Source organism: Nilaparvata lugens, unplaced genomic scaffold (assembly GCF_014356525.2).
Source record: "Nilaparvata lugens isolate BPH unplaced genomic scaffold, ASM1435652v1 scaffold4977, whole genome shotgun sequence".
Classification (NCBI taxonomy): domain Eukaryota; kingdom Metazoa; phylum Arthropoda; class Insecta; order Hemiptera; family Delphacidae; genus Nilaparvata; species Nilaparvata lugens.
In genome coordinates this window covers 3,348-22,998 of record NW_024090932.1, presented here as the reverse complement: position 1 = coordinate 22,998, position 19,651 = coordinate 3,348, and the positions used below count along the sequence as shown (strand labels likewise).

The following is a 19,651-nucleotide window of genomic DNA, read 5'->3' as shown; positions in this document are numbered from 1 at the left end:
CAACTGTCTACTCACGTTGATGGAAAGATACATTGTTCAAGAGATTGGCTGATACTCTCGATACTCCAACCCAGTTAGCCAATAGCAGAACTTCCTGTACTGTAGTGCCTGCCGACTCGTCTGAAAAAACGCCTTGTATGTTTCAGCCATAATCTCCGGATAGCTTCTTTGTCTGTTAGCTGAGATCGGAGTGTAGTATCAAGGTTATAATATTAGTAACCAATGATTTTCAAATCAGCTTCAAAATTTCGTCAATGCATTCTATCATAGAGAAAAGACAGACAGCATATGAAGATATCCCATAGTTGTAGAATTTATTAATTCAAAGTTTGGAAGTTTGTATCATATTATAGTGTTATGTACCAAGTTAAGATGATACTGTATCAGATTGTGTTGATACTCTATGATGTGTGGTGGTACTGTACCATTTATGATGATATGATAAAAAGAGTTTTTGTTGCAAGTTTCACTGTTAACTCAATCCGATAGTCCTATAGTAGTTCTATTTCTGAAGCTATGTGATGCTGGCACTCTCTCATACTTACAGAGGCTATATATATAAAGTCACTGTACTAATACTTCGCCGTTATTAAAATCTCACCCCAACAAAACAGTAGTAATAGACAGTAGACAGTAACCAGCTTGAGTTAACAAAAAATCGGCTTGATATCTGGAACATTAACTATCTATACCATGGGATATCTGGCAACGCTATCTTTTCCCTATGATTCTACTCAACAAATTCAACAATCATTCAAGGGTTCAAGATATAATAATACTTATATAAGTGTTGTCATGATTGTAGCCTCAATGTATGTTGCTTATACTTACGCAATTTTGCAATACAAGTTTTCTCGTTGACCATATCCAAGTTCCAATAGTTTATAAATCCGTCTTTACTACATGTGAGATAGCGACCATTCTGGTAATTGAACTTCCGATCCTGTGGAGAAAAATCCACGATTCAGTCTTATCAAATTAAACGCTTATCAAATAATTGAAAGTTAATAAATGAAGAGTTAATGTTTAATAAATTAACAGTTCCTTGTATTTTTGTTTAGTTTAGTAGCTATTATATTATTCTTTGTAAAAATTTCTTGTATTGTGTTTTTTGCAAATAAATAAATTCATTCAAAAATGCAAATAGCTATATACTATTGTTAGGTGATTCTAACCATATCAAGAGTAGGACAATAGGTCATGCGTATAATGGGATGTCTGTGGAAGCTCTTGATGAATTTCACTGGAGTGACAATTGGCAACTCAACGAGTTCAGGTACTTTTGTTGTGGTTTTGCCTTTCTCCTCGAATTCCATCATCAAATACGTCAGGAATTCGTCCCAATCAGCTTTGCCGGTTTGCTTGAAGTTCAACTGAAAATTGAAAATATACAAAAATATTAAAAAAGTAAGAGACCGAAGGAGGTGAGAGGTTAAAAAGAAATTCAAAAATATAGACAATATTGGAAATAAAAATATTCAACAAAATTGAAAACGTCAGGAATTAATATTCAAATACGTCAGCAATTCGTTCCAATCAGCTTTGCCGGTTTGCTTGGAGATTAACTGAAAATTATTGAAAATATACACAATTTATTAAAAAATTTAAGAGACCAAAGGAGTTAAGAGTTAAAAACAGCAATATAAAATATATTAAAAACAAGTAAGAGACTGAAAGAGGTGAGAAGTTTGAAGCAGCATTTTAAAAATATAAAAAATATCAGGAATATTAAGAATATGCAAAATATCAAGAACAAGCAAGAGACCGAAGAAGGTAAGGGGTTAAAAGCAGCAATTTGAAAATGAAATAAACATTAGAGTCATAATAAAGAGAGACCAGAGAGAAACGGTACATTTTATAAATAAAAAACAATATCAATTTTTCAAAACAATATTCATTTATTCAACTCGAGTAAAATAGTTGTGAGGCTATGCCATTTACTTTACGTAGAGAAAATTATGTTAGGAGGGTGGCATCCTTCTTTCCTGAGTCAATTTCTATTCAGTCCAGGAAGCTCTTCCACACTCGTTCCAGTGTATCCACAGTGATCAACGCCACCCCAGTACGTATATAGGCGCTTTCAAGTAATCTAAAGCTGCATTTACACCAACGTTATTAATAAAATATTTATTTTTCCGTCCTTATACATTCTGTTAGATTGAATGGAACTTGACAAACACATATGTTCTTTATGTGTATGATAAGCTATGTTCAATCTAATAGAATCTATAAGGACGGAGAAATAAACATTTTGGCAATAACGTTGGTGTAAACGCAGTTTAAAGTGCAGGATTTATGTCGATAAACTTGCTCTTTCCAAGTACCCACAAGTAAAAATCACACATGTTAAGGTCCGGAAATTGAGGAGAGCAGTGCACTATTTCTAGTTTCTATTTTCTATGACGAAATCTATCAAATGATCGACATGGATTAATGCAAAATTGATTTTAATTCATGAAAACAAGCTTGGATTACTAATTTAGACTCCAAGCTCTATGTAAATAGTTCATTTAATAAACTACTGTTTTGAGGTTCATTTTTAACTAATGCAATTAATTTGAAATTACCTTCAGATAGAAGCAATGAAACTCTTCCTCGTCAAATAAATTTGGACAAATCTCATTAAAAATGGTATGCAGCTCCATCTTAGACAAACAACCACTCTTTGTCGACTGAAAAATGAGAAAAATTAATTTTGATTCATGAAAAAATAATTATTACATGTCATGCAATGAGAATATTGTTTGTAGAGTCATTTTAGTTAAATTTTAATTGAAATATATTTCTTATAACAATGAACTTAATAATATCATTGGGTTTTGGTAAGTTAAGTAACATAACTTTGGTAAGTTATAATTGGTAGTTTATTCGATAAATGATATTATTAAATTATAATATCGTTGAGTTGTGGTAAGGCGAAGGAAGTAATATAATTGATTTTATTTGATACAAAAAGAATGCCAGTTACCTACTATTATAATCTATTGATTACCGCATTCAACTAAAAAATATTATTACTCATGCAATGAAAATATTGTTTGTAGAATCGTTTTAGTTGAATTTTAATTTGAGGATATTTCTTATAACAATGAACTTAATAATATTATTGGTTGTGGTAAGAAAAATAAAGTAATATAATGGATAGTTATTTTGATGCAAAAAATGCCAGTTACCTACTATTAATAAATCTATTGTTTACCGCATTTTACTTGAGATTTGTGTTCAATATAGTTATTTCTAATTATTGACTGTGAGTCTTTCTATGGTACTGTCAAATGAATGAATAGTTGTATCTGGTAGGATATAGCGGCCAATATATTGTTGCATAATGTTATGATTTTTTCAACTTCCTTGAGTTACTTTTTATATTATATGTTAAACTGAACTTTAACTAGAGTGAGGTCCACGTTATAATGGCAGTGTTTGATTGGCAATGGTATTGCTATCCTTGTCTATCATTCAACAAAGCGGATAGCACTATCTCTTTCTCGCGTTGCTCTGTTGCCAGATTATCTTTTAACAATTGGAACTAATAATTAATAAACAAAATATTTCATCCTCATTATGAAATTATTGAAAAATATAATTCCTAACTCAATAAAATATAGTTATTTTGAATGAGAATGAACAGTTAATATTAACAGTTAGAATTAACAGTTATAATATCGGGGCACCGAGCTTCGCTCGTTATTTTTATCTTTCGATAAACATAGAACACAATATTCTCTAAAATGTTCGTGTTTATATTTTGCAGCTGGCTATACGTCAGCTTATGAATTTTGGGGATGCGATATTTTGATTTTCCACAGAATCTTTTGCTCACTTTTTACTATCCACAGACGACGAAATTTTCAGCTGATTCAGCCAAGGATGAATTATCCTTTTAATGTCGTTCAGCGAGTTTTCCCAAGGATGAGACCTAGTGCGATCATAAACCTACTATGTTTCAAATTTCGTGAAAATCTTTAGAGCCGTTTTCGAGACCCGTTGAACATAAATAACCAGGTAACCAGATATAAAAATAACCAGATAAAAAATATAAACAGATATACAGAAATTGCTCGTTTAATAGAATAGGATCAATAAACCTATATCAGCTACTGTCTATAGAAGGCATTGACAAGGCAGAGGATCGGCAACGTTGATCTCCTATCTTTCGTCTCCACTGTCATTATAGCGTTAACCTCATAGTTTTTACTGATAATTTTGCTTCAGTTCTGTTAATTTTTTTCATTACAACATCAATTGAGATACATTTTTAAAATGTGCAATCAACTCACTTTGAATTTCTGCTTCAAGTTTGTTAAATCTTCGATTGTCAACTTATCAAACAGACGAATTGATTGTCCGTCAAAGTGATCATTGTTCGCCTGATCGGTCAACATAATTGTCTCATTCTCCTCCAGTAGCTGTTTATGGTCGATGTTTGCCACGTTCCATCTGATGAGATAATAATATTGGTGAAACGGAAGTTTGTGGGTTTTATTGTTTATTGATTCTTTATCACAAATAACAATGTATTGCCAGGTCTTGCAAGACTCATTGCATACTAACACTCAAGGGCCCATCCCCAATGGTCCATGTCGCAAATTCCCCCCAAAATTCTCAAAATTTGGTATCCATTTAGGTACTTAAAAACTGTATATTGAAAAATCCCCCCAATTTTCTCTAGTTTTTCCAAAAATCCCCCCAAAATTCAGCCTCATGTTGCAACTTGCGACATCAAAACATGCTGTGGGCACCCCTGCTAACACTACATTATATTGTTTTTAACAATCAGATAATTTATATTCTCAAGAAACTAAAAAAGAAAAAATAACTTCATCAAATAAACTTTAATATAAAGTTGTAAATCACCCCAAAGACTTCAGGGTTTATTTATTCAGGATTTTCAATAAATAATAATATCGTTTTCGTTAATAATTATATATTAATTAGCATTTGAATAAATGCATTCTCTATTTAATTCCATCTGTGAACTGGTTGGCCGCTATGGCTTCGTATAAAATGAGCGCTGCTATCCAGAGATTGTCAGTTTGGTTTCCTGACTAGCAATTGGGAGGTACCCGGGTTCGATTCCCGGGCTGGCAACTAATTTTTGGATAGTAGTTCTCATCGAATTTCCATCCAGCTGTTAACCCTGTTGTCAATGTCTGCAGTAGCAGAAGTGTTCGGTGTAATTTACAGCATTTATTCAGGATTTTTGTTAATTATATATTAACTAGCATTGAATAAATGCATTCTCTATTTAATTCCATCTGTAAACTTTAATAAATTTTACTCTCCATTACAAACTGCTTGTTAATGTACACTTTCTCATCACTTACAAATGCAAAATAGCAGTCAACATCTTGTGAATAATACATTTCAGTTTCTTTCTCAATATTTTGACGACCCGTACTGCGACTGTGGTGGACATACAATCGGATGAAAACTCTTAAAATGTTGTCTTGCTCAGAATGCACAAGAAATTGGCCCTCCAGGTATTAGAATATTCATTTATTCATTCATACATACTATATAATTCTCAACTATTAATTACTGGAAAAGAAACTACAGGCTTAGCATTGGCATAGAATTTTTATAGTAGAAAACAGTATAGGCTATAGATACTTGAATATCTATTAACCCAAATTCAAAGTAATGATATAAGACTTGGAAGTTGATTTTGTAACTATTCATAAATAAACTTTATTATCTGTATTTCAATAATGTAGATAAATAATATCAACTACATTAGTGACATTAGACTTACGTCTCCAACTTTTCCGCCTCCGAAGTACCATGATCTTCATTCATTTTAAATCGGTTAATCAAATAAAAAACCTAAATTTATATTTCAATTTAGTCATATCCGCCATTTGCTCTCAAGAATATTACGAGCTCCTGGAAATTTCCCAGAAATGAGACTCATATCAGTTGATAGGGCTTATAGATAGCTATCCATGGTATGAATTTGAAGAAAATCGTTAGAGCCGTTTCGAAAAAACGTGAAAAACATGGTTTTTTTAGTAATTACCGCCTTTTTTCCGCCATCTTGAATTGGAATTTCATGGAAGTCTTATTGTCGGATCCTCATGGTATAAGGACCTTAAGTTTAAAATTTCAAGTCAATCGGTTAATTATGAATGAGTTATCGTGTTCACAGACATACACACATACACACACACACACACACACACACATATATACACACACACACACACACACACCACACACACACACACACACACACACACACACACACACACACATACACACACACAGACCAACACCCAAAAATCATTTTTTTTGGATCAGGGACCTTGAAGTATCGAAAAACATGAATTAGGGTACCTTAATTTTTTTTTTGGAAAGCAATCCTTTCCTTACTATTGTAATAGGCAAGGAAAGTAATAAAAATGAAATATTTGGTTCATACACTTACGGGATAGGAATTCACGAATGGCGCATCATCACATCTGAACCAAGGTACCTAGAATAAAAATGTATTCAAGGTACATTGATCTGAACTATACTGGACTGAATAACTTGAAATTTTGCATATATACTATTTTTTACCTAGGATGATTATAGGTCTATTTTGAATTCTTCAAGATTTCAGTAGGTAGGTCAAGTTTCAATTAGTCAAGTTTTTTATTTAGACCGGAACACGGTCTACCTGCAAGTCTATAATATAAAGGAAAGAATTAGCTTACAAACTTACGGGATAGGAATTCACGAATGACTGGATGATAGATAATGTCTTGAATAATCCATTCAGTGATCTTGCCTCCAAAAATGAGTAAATAATAAAATATCGGAATAATAAATCTGGAGAAGGGAATAAGAAACAAGTTTCTAATTGATAAAAATTTTTAATTTAATTGAACACCAGTAATTCTGTTGAGATGGACATAGTTTTTGCAGAACATAGTATGGTATTTTGAATAATAGAGATTACCTATGTATATTTTTAAAATATTTGTTGTATATTTTCCAACTTTCTAGCACCGCCATCAAATATACAGGTAAACATTGATTGGAAACTGAGTTTGAGAAAAACTGAGACACATTATGAAAGTTTGGTACATATATTGCATCAGCATAGATTTAAGAAGCTGTAATAGGATCAATTTAATACCACGGCATTTCAATATCCTTCACAATCTGTCTCATAAACAATAAGAGTTTTTTATTCAATAACATTTTTAACAGCATTTATTTACTGTTTTTATTATTAGGGTACATATTAGACAATGTTACAGTGAGAGAAGTCACATAGTGAGTTCATTATATAGAGTTTCAAACAAAATCACAAACAATTTGAAGTAAATTGATGTGACCAACATCTATTGAAAATATAATATTAAAAACTAGAATATTTAAACAAATATTGTATTGAGGAGTTAATATTTTAGATTTGATAAGGAAACCCTCCTAAAAAATACGAAGGCTGCAGATTCATTGATTCAATATTTCATCAACAAAAAGTATGCTACAGACTACTTGCATTAACTAACAATACTAGCAAGACTCTTCAAGAATCTAGTCATTCAAGACAACAATATTCTTTAACTATCTTTTGTATTTTATTAATGTGTATTTTTTACATAATTCATTCTCAAAGTGCTTAAAACTAATAAATTTCTCAACTCAACAACCATTTATTACACATCTAAGACAAGAAAACATCTTATTAAAACATCTAATAGTTCAACAATTTTTTAGGCTTATAAATTAATTACAGAAGTTTTAAAATGCATAGCGTGTGTACTACTAAATAGATTCTATTAATTATAACAACAGAATGAAATAGAGTATTCACATGATATAGATAAATTAACAACAATTTATTGCAACACACTCATCATTAATATAAGTTACAATTTTCTAGAGTAACAGTTTGTCAACTTGGTTGAGCTTTTAACAATAGATATATTTGAACATCAATTACAACAAATACAAATGTACTTTTATTAAGTACAGTAGATCAACAGTATTATATACTTTGTCTTTTTGCAGATTATCAATAGATTAATTAACACTTTTCAGTAAATTAGTGAAACCTTGAAAATATTGGATATCCATGTAAATATGTTCTAATAACGTATGGTATTTATTAAGTACAGTTAGATCAACAGTATCATATAATGTGTCTTCATAACAGATTATCAATAAATTAATTAACACTTTTTAGGAAATTAGTAAATATTGAATATCCATGTAAATAATATACCGTAAGTTATGTAATAACGTATTTATTAAGTACAGTAGATCAACGGCATCATATACTTTGTCTTCATAATAGATCTTCAATACTTTAAATTTATTACAACTTTGAGGAAATTAGTGTAACCTTGAAAATATGGATATCCATGGTACAGCGAATGTTGGTATGTTTATATCTTCAAAATATTGCATGAGAGTTTCAAATAATTAACATTGATCTTTATACATATAAAGTTTATATATTGTTAATTGTTCAACATATAATCTAAAATGTAGCCTATTACAGGATTATTATAATTTACAATCAATTAGGCTGACAAATTCAAAAAATACTATTAATATGTTTCAGGACATTAAATTTAAAGGTTTAATACGGTAGTTTAAAGCTAGAATACGGTACTTTAGATGTAACGTTCTCCATCATCCAATGTCTGAAAAGTGTAATAAGAATCAAGAATCTTTTGATGTTTGCCTATATATTAGACTATAATTTTCATTATATTATTACACAGAAATAGAATATTTTTGAAAAAAATTGTCTTATTCAATTTCCTTTTAAAAACTTATTCATGGAAAACTATTCTTTTGCTGATAGAATGGTAACTAATTAACAGAATGGTAACTTGAAAATGGTAACTCCTTAAACAAATTCATAGTTAGGTAATCAATTTTTGTTGCATGACATGCTAACAAACAATTAGAACAACAAATAAAACATGAAATAAATGAATATTATTATCAAAATTAATTATTTCTTTTTGAATTATCCTTTCAAAATAATGAAAAGAAAAGTGTAAAATAATATAAAGCTCTAGATATATATTTTCTTCAATAATTATTAAAATTGATAACAAATTGTTGTATACATCAATATTTTTTTTTGTAGTTCCCAAACATTCATGACTATAGTGAGGTCCACGTTATAATGGCAATAGAAAAAGATAGGAGAACAACGTTGCCGATCCTCTGTCTTGTTTATGCCTTCTATATAGACGGTACCTAGCTGATACAGGTTTATTGATGCAATATTAATTGTTCATTCACGTTTAAAATAATCAATGAATTCTATTAAGCAAGAAATTATATTCTCCAATAATTTCATAATGAATTTTCATAATCAAGATGAAATATTTTGTTAATTAATTATAATTTTACATTGTTAAAAGATGATCTGGCGATAGAGCAAAGCGAGAAAGAGATAGAGCGCTATCCGTTTTTTTAAGTGATAGAGAAAGATAGCCATACCATTGCTAATGAAACACTCTGGCATTATTACGTGGACATTACTGTAGGAATTGGAAACTATGTTATTTCACTCAGAATTGAGAGTATTTTCAAAAATATTTGAAGATGAATCAATTTAGCCTAATAGTTGAATCAATGCCTCTCTCTTCATCACAGAATATATACAGAAAGGAAATTGTGATCAAACGCCTATCTAACCAATGCATTTTACATGACGCCAATACTAAACACGTCACGTGACCTTGGGAAGTTCCAATTCTGGTATTCTGATTGGCTCGTGGCAGTGAATGAGATCAATTGATCCGGATCATTAAAGTGATCCGAACCTACCATCAATATTATTACAATGCGGCGCTTCCTAACAAGATGGCGGATTTGCGCGGACTTGGCGGACCAGCCAAGTTTCCATACTGTATGTATACTGTGTCTTCATCTCATGAATAAAAGGGTAAAGCAACAGAAACCTCCTCACAATGATAATGGTGATGGGATGTGTCATCAAAAATTATTCTCATTCATAACAATATAAAGTAGATACCATTCAACTAAACATAACATTTGATATGAATTCACTATATAGATACTGTTACTGGTGAGATTTTTGATATCTATCCATAATAAAAAACACTGGGATGTTCTAGATACACCATTCGTGTTGAAACATGTTTGCAAATTTACAATAAATTTGTGATTTTTGACAAAATCCCAGTGTTCATTGAACGTATCTTTATCCTCTGTTAAAAATACTAAAGAATGATATAGTGGCCAAAAAGTTTCTGAACTGAAAGTTATTTGTGCAACTAGTGCGCAAAGTGACAGTTTGCTGCACCGAAAGAAACGTTACGCCCGAGCCGTAGGCGAGGGCGGAATGGTTGTTGAGTGCAGCAGAGGAACTTTGCGCACGTATTTCACATTAAGTTTTTCCTACAGTTACCATTGATATGAGAAGTGGGAATTATGGGTAAAATTGCCTGAAATGCACAAATGTTTTTCTGTGTAATTTTATTATGATAAAAACCTTAATCCTAAATCCTAAAGTCCTCGTTGTCCTTGGTATAAATATAATGAATAATAATTAGCGCGTTGGCTTCGTTGCACCTCTGCCACAGAATAGATACAGAATGGAAACTTGTAATCAACGTTCTATCCAATGCTTTTTACATGACCCCAATATAAACACGTCACGTGACCTTGGGAAGTCCAATCCTGGTCTTCTGATTGGCTCGTGGCAGTGAACGAGATCAATGATCCGGATCATTAAAGTGATCCGAACCTACCATCATACTATTACAATGCAGCGCTTCCTAACAAGATGGCGGATTTTGGCGTCAGGGTATAGCCAAGTTTCCGTACTGTATGTATACTGTGCCTCTGTCACTATAGCAGCCACAGCTGCAGTCACTGTTACCAACTTCATTTTGATTTTGTGCACGTTGTCCATATAGCTACTAAGTATTTTGCGTTGCCATGTTGCAAATCTGGAGTGCAGAAAAATTTTTCCCGCACTAGAGCGGAAAAGTGATTCTTTGCGTTCTGTAATCAGTGCAGCAATGGCCACTTTTCAACGTAACTGTAGGAAAAAGAAGTTCACTTCACCACAGTGGGTAGCTCAAAAAACTTGTCAACATTGGTTTACAGCATAATTAATGGAATTAAAGTGCATCTATTGGTCGAGTACCTATACTATAAGATCAAAAACAGATTAACAATATAATTATTTTTTTCTAATTTTCAACTCTAGCCTTTTAATTATTTCCAAGATCTTTCAACAGAAATAAAAACTTGACTTCTATTTATAGGCCTAGTACATAGCATAGAATAAACAATCTATAGCAATAGAATATTAGGATAAACAATGTATAGCTATACACTGATAATAGGCAAATGCGAAACAGACTGTTATGAAGAAATAATAATAATAAGCTAATACTTATTAATAATAATTAGAACAAATTAAATATTTGGTCAATATTCATTTTGTTTTATTCTATACATAAAATGAAGAATTAATGCAAGAAAATCAATCAAATAATGAAATAAAAATTAGAAATTCAAGTACCCTTTTAAAATTGTTCAATCACGACTTGTTTCTAATTTTTATTTATATTAACGAGTAGCCCTAAGGAAAAAAAACAATAAAAAAAGATTTGGTTAAATTACCAATTTTAGGTAAGTATGTAAAAGCAAGTAATGAGGTCAATATTAAATATCCTATAACAAATCGATTCAAATAACACTCTGATATGGAGATCTAAGATGCTATTGACAGTATCGTCATGAAGCTTCTCCAAAATTTTTACTAAAAGCATTCACTTGATGGTCAAAATAATAGTAGATATACCTCCAAGAAGCATACATTATATGAGAAAAAGAAAGAGAAACGTTTAGCTTGCAGCTTAAAAAATTAACACCTAAACTTTTGTGCTAGTCGAATTGATCCATATATTATCTAGGCTCTTGTGCTAATTAATAATATTATAATACGTGTTATAACCCTATTCAACATTTATTTATTGATAATAACAGCTAATAGACTCCGAACATAGATATAATATTATCTCAATGAATTTATAATTTATTCCCATGAATAGCATGGTTTTCTTTATATTTTTCACATAAATGGTCTTCCAACAGAATTATTTTCTTCATATTTCTCTCATAAATGGTCTTCCAACAGTCGAACCAAGTTGATGGATATGCTACTATACGCTTGTCACAGCAATTAATGAACAAACGATTAGAACTGTCTCAGCCAAGCACGTTTAAAACACTATAACACTATTTTATAGTGAGGTTCATGCTATAGAGTGAGCACCTGTTATATATTGGTTCGCTATCCTTGTCTGTCATTAGACAAAGCAGATAGCTCCATCATTTTCTAACTCCAACCAGATTGTTTGTAGGATATTATGAAGAAATATAATGTACTACCAGAATATTCAATATCTATTACGGTATCATCAAAATCATGGAAATATGTGATATCTCTTTGGAAAATTGAATGATAAAAAGAATCAACAATTATATTTCAGGTATCTAAGATTATATACAGGGGAGAATTTGAATCACATCTATCATCTAAATAGAGAACGGTGAAAAACGAAACGTGGCAACTATGCCCACCGATTATTTCCACTGACTTTACAACGTGAATCTCACTTTAGTGACTGAGGTACACGTTATAATGGCAGTGAAGAATGATAGGAGAACAGCGTTGACGATTCTCTGTCTTGTCACTAACTTCTAAAGAGGATTGCTGATACCGCGTTATATCTGAGGTAGTGTTAACAATTCATTCTTGTTTAAATTATTCAATTTTATTTTATTCTTCAAGAAAGTATATTTTTAGGAAGATAAATAATAAATATTCATGATCAAGATTGAATATTTGAGGTAAACTGTTCATTCTTGTTAAAAATATTCAATTATATTTTATTTGTCAAGGAAGTATATTTTTATAATGATAGGCTAAATAATAAATATTCATGATTAACATTGAATGTCTGAGGTGAACTGTTCATTCTTGTTGAAAATATTCAATTATATTTTATTCGCCAAGAAAATACACTTTTAAAAAGATTAAATAATAAATTGAGATTGTATATTTTGTTGATCAATCTTATTCCTACATTGTTGAAAAACGATCTGGCAAAGTTGCTGAACTAGAAAAGTATAACACTATCTGCTTCGTCGAATGATAGGCAAGGATAGCAACACCAATTTTAATAAAATACTGCCAAACGTGGACCTCACTATAAAATGTATACTTCATTAATGTGTAACTAGTATCCCATATCCCTTCTAATTGAAAGCTTAAGTCAAACATTCCAAACAATCAGCTAGTAAGGAGATAAATGTCCAACTTTACTCCATTAAATTACAGTAGTGACTAGAATTATATATTTTTCAGTAATAATAATATAGTCACTATAAGTCCCATCAGGCTCGAACGCAATAAGATAGTAGGGTGAGCGATTGAGAGAGTTTTAGAGCTTTCTTAGAAATTCTAGAATTTCAGAAATGAGCTCCATAATTGCAGAAATTCTAGAACGTTCTCAGGTTCGCCGAGTTTTGAGTTCATAGAGAAAAGATAGCATAAGAAGATATAGCCTACCATGTTAAAGGTGATTTATTTCCAAATTTTAAGCAGATTTTCTGTTATCTCAAGCCGAGTACTGTTCAATATTATTGTCGATTATTACTGTTTTGGCCGGGTGAGAGTGTAAGAACGGCACTGTATTAGAGTTAAATTAAATTGGGTTGGAAAGATATTATAAATTGCAGTTTATTCAATTGCTGGAATATTACTACTGTATATATAATTATTTCAAATATCCAATGACAGCTTATAGGGTTTCTATTTATATAGTTTTCATTGGATATTTGATTTAACTATAATTATTTATTATACAGTAATATATCAGAGTTCTTTATTCATGTATATTACAAGAGAGATACTATACTAAATAAGTATGAGAGACTATATACCAGCGTCACATAGCTTCACGAAAAAGAACTACTGGGACTATCAGCTTGAGTTTACAGTGTAATTTGGAACATAAAAGCCTATACCATGGGATATCTTCTTATGCTATCTTTTCTCTATAATTATGGTATCACCATAAATGATACAGTATTATCTCAACTTGATACACAACACCATAATTTGATACAAAGCTTCCTAACTGGATGAATTATACAAACCATGGGCTCTATTGAGAAAAGATTGCATCTTCTTATGCTATATTTATCTTTGGTTCTGTAGAGAAAGATTCAAGAGATAGCGTCTTCTTTTGCTGAATTCTCTCTATGATTCTATAGAGAAATAATGGTAGAAGATAGCTTCTCGCTAAGCTAAATTTTCTCCATGGTTCTATGTCCCCCTGGATTGCAGCAGTTCTTGCATGGCCAGCAAACTGTCTTCCAGATTCTGTGCGAAAAGTGACGATTTGGTCGACTCGGATGAATGGAACGCCGATATGCAGAAAGTGATAGAATTGGGGCCACGGGTTGTAACAGCATCCGTAACCGTCTGGTACCACCGGACCATATCCCAGAACGCAGTCAGATGTGGTTGGAACCTGCAGAAAATAATATATAAGTATCATTTCAGTGGAACCGACTTCAGTCCAAAGCTCACTTTAGCTCTCATATATTTAAACCTCAAATATTTAATTTAATTGATGTTGCTTTCCATGACGAAACACTATATAATAACTTTGTTGCAGTTCAGACACTGTATTACTTCTTCGGACACTCCTCTTCAGGAGTGAAATGCCTTCCTCAATACTCCAAGATAAGTGAGTGTCTTTTCAAATATTTACTGGTAACACAGTGTCTGAACTACAACAAGTTATTTAATTTAACCTTTAATATTCAATCAACTTTAAAAAATGATACACTAGGGTGTATCCAACTTATTTCTCATTATCATCAGTGGCGTAACGTTTCCAAACCGGGCCCTCCCGCAAAAAAAAATCGGGCCCCTCTTCTAAAATCATACCACTTTTCTCCAGCCCCCTTCTCCCTTAATCCAAGCATTAAACTCTAATGGAACGTACATATCTTTACATAGCTTAGTTGAAAAAATAAAACTTTGATTTGATGTCTCCTACAAGCCTCCAAGTTCTGCAATCACTGCTTTCTGGGTACAGTGCACTTGGCTCTTTCTCCCACATGTCCATTTTCTCACATATTTTATTCTGATTTCTTGTTCGCGCACTTAAAGAAGTTTAAGTTTTAGGTTTTAGTAAGAAGTTTAAATTTTTCAGGTTTTAAATTAGAGTTCGATTGTGACAATATTATTTATTTTATTGATTTGAGAAAATGTTCAGAAGAAATAGTAGGAATACCTTTGAATTGTAGGATTTTTACTTTTAATTTATTCTGTCGTCTTGTTTCTTGAGATGCAAATATTCTGATAACTCCATCGAGTTCTATTCTTTTTAAAGTATGCAATATTAATTATCATTTCGGGCCCTACCCGGGCCCCTAGCAGGGTAATTTTATACAGGGTAATATTATCGGGCCCTAGCCCGGGCCTCCCCGCGCCGCGGGGGCAGCGGGGTGTGTACGTTACGCCACTGATTATGATTCTTATAAATTCGATAATTCTCGAAAATTCTTCCTTCAGATCTATTTTTGTTATATTTCAATGACTGATAACACTTCCAGTGGAATACATATTCTTGTATAAGTTTTTAATTGGGGGTTCTCTGATCACTGTACCTAAATGTATAAAATCCACTAAAATGTATTGTTTGAGAAAGGTTTTTCACGATTTTAATAATATGGTTTACTATTATTCACACTTACATCTATCCTGTAAGTCAAGAATGGTATCCTATTTTTAATAATAGTTTGATACCACAAGTTAGCGCTCAGCCGCTGAAGGAAGCAGTTGATTTTGTGTTGTGCTCCGATGTTATCGGTATTCTGTGAAATCCTGCAAGTAATGGACTGACATTCTACTGTCTTTCAGCCGCGCCGCATTAATTGTTTACGTGGTCGATTTGCATTATATTCAAGGTTTAAGAGTTTTAATAGGACCTGCGAGCTTTTGAGTTTCATTCTATCCTACTCTAAGCAAGTATGTAGTACATGTGATGTTTGTAAGCTGTCCGTGAATAGGAATAGTAGGGATAAGATCGTTTGTGGGCAATGTACTCCTACTTCCATGGAAAGTGTGTGAAACTTGGAGAGGTGGAGATTGAGGAATGGTTAGTAGACCTGCAGGGTGGAAGTGTGATTTTGTCTCAATAAATTCAGGGTGGAACGTAGCAAAAGTGACTCAACACCGGTACGAGCTAGTTGTACTATTAACATGGTGATAGCTCTTTTATTACGCGAGAAACTTTAATACTTCACTAGATGAACTGAAAACCTTCATTACCACAAGTAATCAGAATTACAAGAGGATATTTCTCGTTCCATTCGTGAGTGCACTGCGAAATAGATAAAAACTACAGGCTTGTCCGAGCAGGCTGAACTTATCCTAGGCCAGAAAAGGATTATTGATTGTCTAACGAGTGAAAACAAAATTCTTCGTAAAAGACTGGATGATGTTTCATTGCAGGTGGATAATCTCGAACAGTACTCAAGAAGGAATATTGTAGGCCGGGGCCTTGTTTTAGAGGTGGCTATGATACTGTACGTTACACATTTGTGTTATTGTGTGGGTATATCACCTTGTTTATTTGTGTCTGTGTTTGTATGTTATATTTGTTGAATTTGATGTTTATTCTTGCTGATTAATTAGCTATTTATTAAGATCTTAATTGAAGTTAACATGATGCTACATACATGTTGCGCTAAAAAGTCTGAAAATGATGAACTGAGCTCAAAAGAATCTATGTCATAACAATTGTTTCGTAATTACAATAACTAAATAACTAACAATGACCATGTAACTTGTCGAAGTTGTCAAATATTATAATTTCCCAAACTGTAAAATGAATGTGAAACGAATTTATGATGGAAATCAAATCAAATCATCAAATTATTTCCATTCAAAATACAGTTCACAAACATAAATATAATTAAATTTTATGGAAAGATTAGCATCCGCAAAGAAGAATCTGAGCGCGGATGCGAGTTGTGCTATTTCATTAACTAAAAGAGATATATATTATAGTTCTATTCTAAAAACAAAAACAACAAAATAAAAAATTACTAATAATTGACATATTACTAAACATGAATAACAAAGAAACTATTGTTTATTAATGAAATAAATTATTATTATTTTCCACAGTTGGTTTGAATTATTGTTTTTGCTCACCTGATTTAGGTTACTAACAATGACCACGTAACTTATCAAAGTGGTCATATAATTTCCAAAACTGTACAGTAGAATGAATGTGAATCGAAATTAATGATGGAAATGAGTATTATTTATTTATGGTACTATTTTTCACAGTTGGTTTAAAATTATTGTTTTTGGGAAAAACCCGCTTACTGACTTGTGGATAAGGCAAAAATGAGTAGCTACTCTGGAACATTCGTCCTTGAAAAGTCCATCGGTTGATCAAGAAGTTTGGACTGTTCTCTGAGGCCCAGCAAGTGACAGTCAATTCCGTCTCCCAGAATATTCAATCATTACTCAGTTTGCTTCTTCACTGCCGCGTCGAATAGAGTCAATTTCTCTTTTTCCTAAACAACAAATTGATTAGTCACATGTTTCATTAGTCGCTGTGTGTTCTGTACGCTGAGCGTACACCGGTTAATCAAGTCAAGACTAGTCACGTTCAGTCACAATACTTCATAATTGACATGTCTATTGACTACTGACTAATCAGTCATAAGCAACAATGTGAGTATTGTGATAAACGTGTCTGATCCTGTCTTTTTCTTGTTTTGACTAACTGGTGTGCGCCTAGCCCGATTGAAATATATTTTAGAATCAGTCACATGCGTCTTTAGTTGCTGTGAGTTTTTTCAAATTCCAAGAGAGAATATTGTGAAAATATTAAAAATTGCTTGAAAAAAATGGATTGAAAATTTATGCATAAAGCTTTTGAATTCCAATTATTGCTAAAGAAAAATCAGTCACATGCTTCATTAGTTGCTGTTTGTTCTCTCAAATTCTAAGATATAACAATTTTAAAAAATATTGTACAAATTCCAAAAATATGTTTGAAAAAAGTAGTGGGAGTAGATTGAATAAAGCTGGATTCCTTTATAATATCAGTACCGTAGCCTATAGTTATAATCAATAGTGATTGATTCAGTAAGTACTACCAATGAGAAACAATAGCATAAGTAGATATCCCATGGTAAAGGGCGTTTATGTCGCACTTTCACTATTATCTCAAGCCGATAGTCTACACGTAGCTCTTTCCCGTGGAGCTATGTGTCGCTGGTAGTCTCTCATATTGTGCGGCTCATACAATCTCACCCCAACAAAACAGTAAAAATCGACAGTAATCGGCTTGAGTTGACAGTAAAATTTGCGACATAAACCTTACCATATACCTTGGGGTATCTACTTACGCTATTGTTTCTCTATGCCTATAGTGAGGTCCACATTAAGGTGTGTACAGATTTACGCGCCGCGATCATGAGCAATTCACTTTCAATCAGCTGATTATATCTGTATTTTTACAGAAACGGTAAGATACAGATATAAAAAGCTTAGCATCAGCTGATTAAAAGTGAATTGCTCATGTTCGCGGCGCGTAAATCTTTACGCACCTTTATAATGAACGTTCATATCTATTCATTGTACTATGTGTTGAAATCATTCGAATTTCTGACATTTGGAAAGGAAGAAAATAGTATCTATAGGCTATAATTTTGTAAAATGTGCCATGCGTTTCCAGAAGATGAAATAGAAATCATTTAAATTCAAGGGACAGTTGAACTGCAAGACAAATATTTTGAGTAGAAAAAACATAAAGATTTCATAAAAAAAATAAAAATCAGTTCGGAGTACTATACGGTATTAGATTTTAAATTTGCTCATTTGACATGCAGCAATGCATTATTAATATTACGAATAATGAATTTTCAACTTCAAGGTCCATTCTTTCCAATTGATATCAACCAAAAGGTTGACTGATAATATTGTTTCTGGCTTGAGAAAAGCGACTCATGATGTGATGCAGTATATTGATATTTTATTTGAAATGTGAAAATTCTGTGTTCTTGTACATGCATTCAATTGATAAATAAATCTGGAGCTGTTCATGATTGTAAGGAAAATAGATACGGTACACTATCTCTGATTTTTACTATCTCTGAGATATTGAGGAATTTCTCCTTATTAAGGTGAAATTAAAACGATATTGACAGATCCACATAATTTATCTTAGCCAAATTAGTTTCAATACACTAAGGCATAATCTTTAGTGGTCTTTTGGTTAGACTACTGATGGATTATGCGTTAGTGCATTGAAAACTTAGTTTTGGCTAAAATAAATTATGTGGAATGACAATATCGTTTAATTCCACCTCTGTGATTTTATTTTTCTGAATAATACGAACTGAAAGGAGCTGTACTAGGAAAACAGATATACTGTTATCTTATTTGCTGTATTATATATTATGTATTTGAAAGAATTTGTATTTGAGAGAATAAGTTATTATGTTATTATGTAAGTGAGAGAATAAGATATGATATTTAAAGTCTGAAGATTTTACAATTAGGATAATCACTTCGCTTGTATGGGCTACTTATTTTAAATGATAAAAATCA

General features: G+C 32.0%; 2 protein-coding genes across 2 annotated transcripts; both read right to left on the bottom strand.

Annotated features, from left to right (window-relative positions):
• Positions 1 to 831: 831 nt before the first annotated feature.
• On the bottom strand, positions 832 to 5,822 carry LOC120355848 (WD repeat-containing protein on Y chromosome-like; the record flags this gene model as incomplete). Its single annotated transcript, XM_039444577.1, has 5 exons — positions 5,756 to 5,822; positions 4,281 to 4,440; positions 2,568 to 2,672; positions 1,176 to 1,373; positions 832 to 943 (listed from the first exon to the last, which is right to left on the bottom strand). Coding segments are annotated over exons 1-5 (619 nt in total), but the record flags the coding sequence as incomplete, so codon positions are not given.
• An 8,437-nt stretch (positions 5,823 to 14,259) lies between these two features.
• Positions 14,260 to 14,537, bottom strand: LOC120355847 (choline O-acetyltransferase-like; the record flags this gene model as incomplete). Its single annotated transcript, XM_039444576.1, is given in 2 exon segments — positions 14,260 to 14,461; positions 14,463 to 14,537. Coding segments are annotated over 2 exon segments (207 nt in total), but the record flags the coding sequence as incomplete, so codon positions are not given.
• Between the last annotated feature and the right edge of the window lie 5,114 nt (positions 14,538 to 19,651).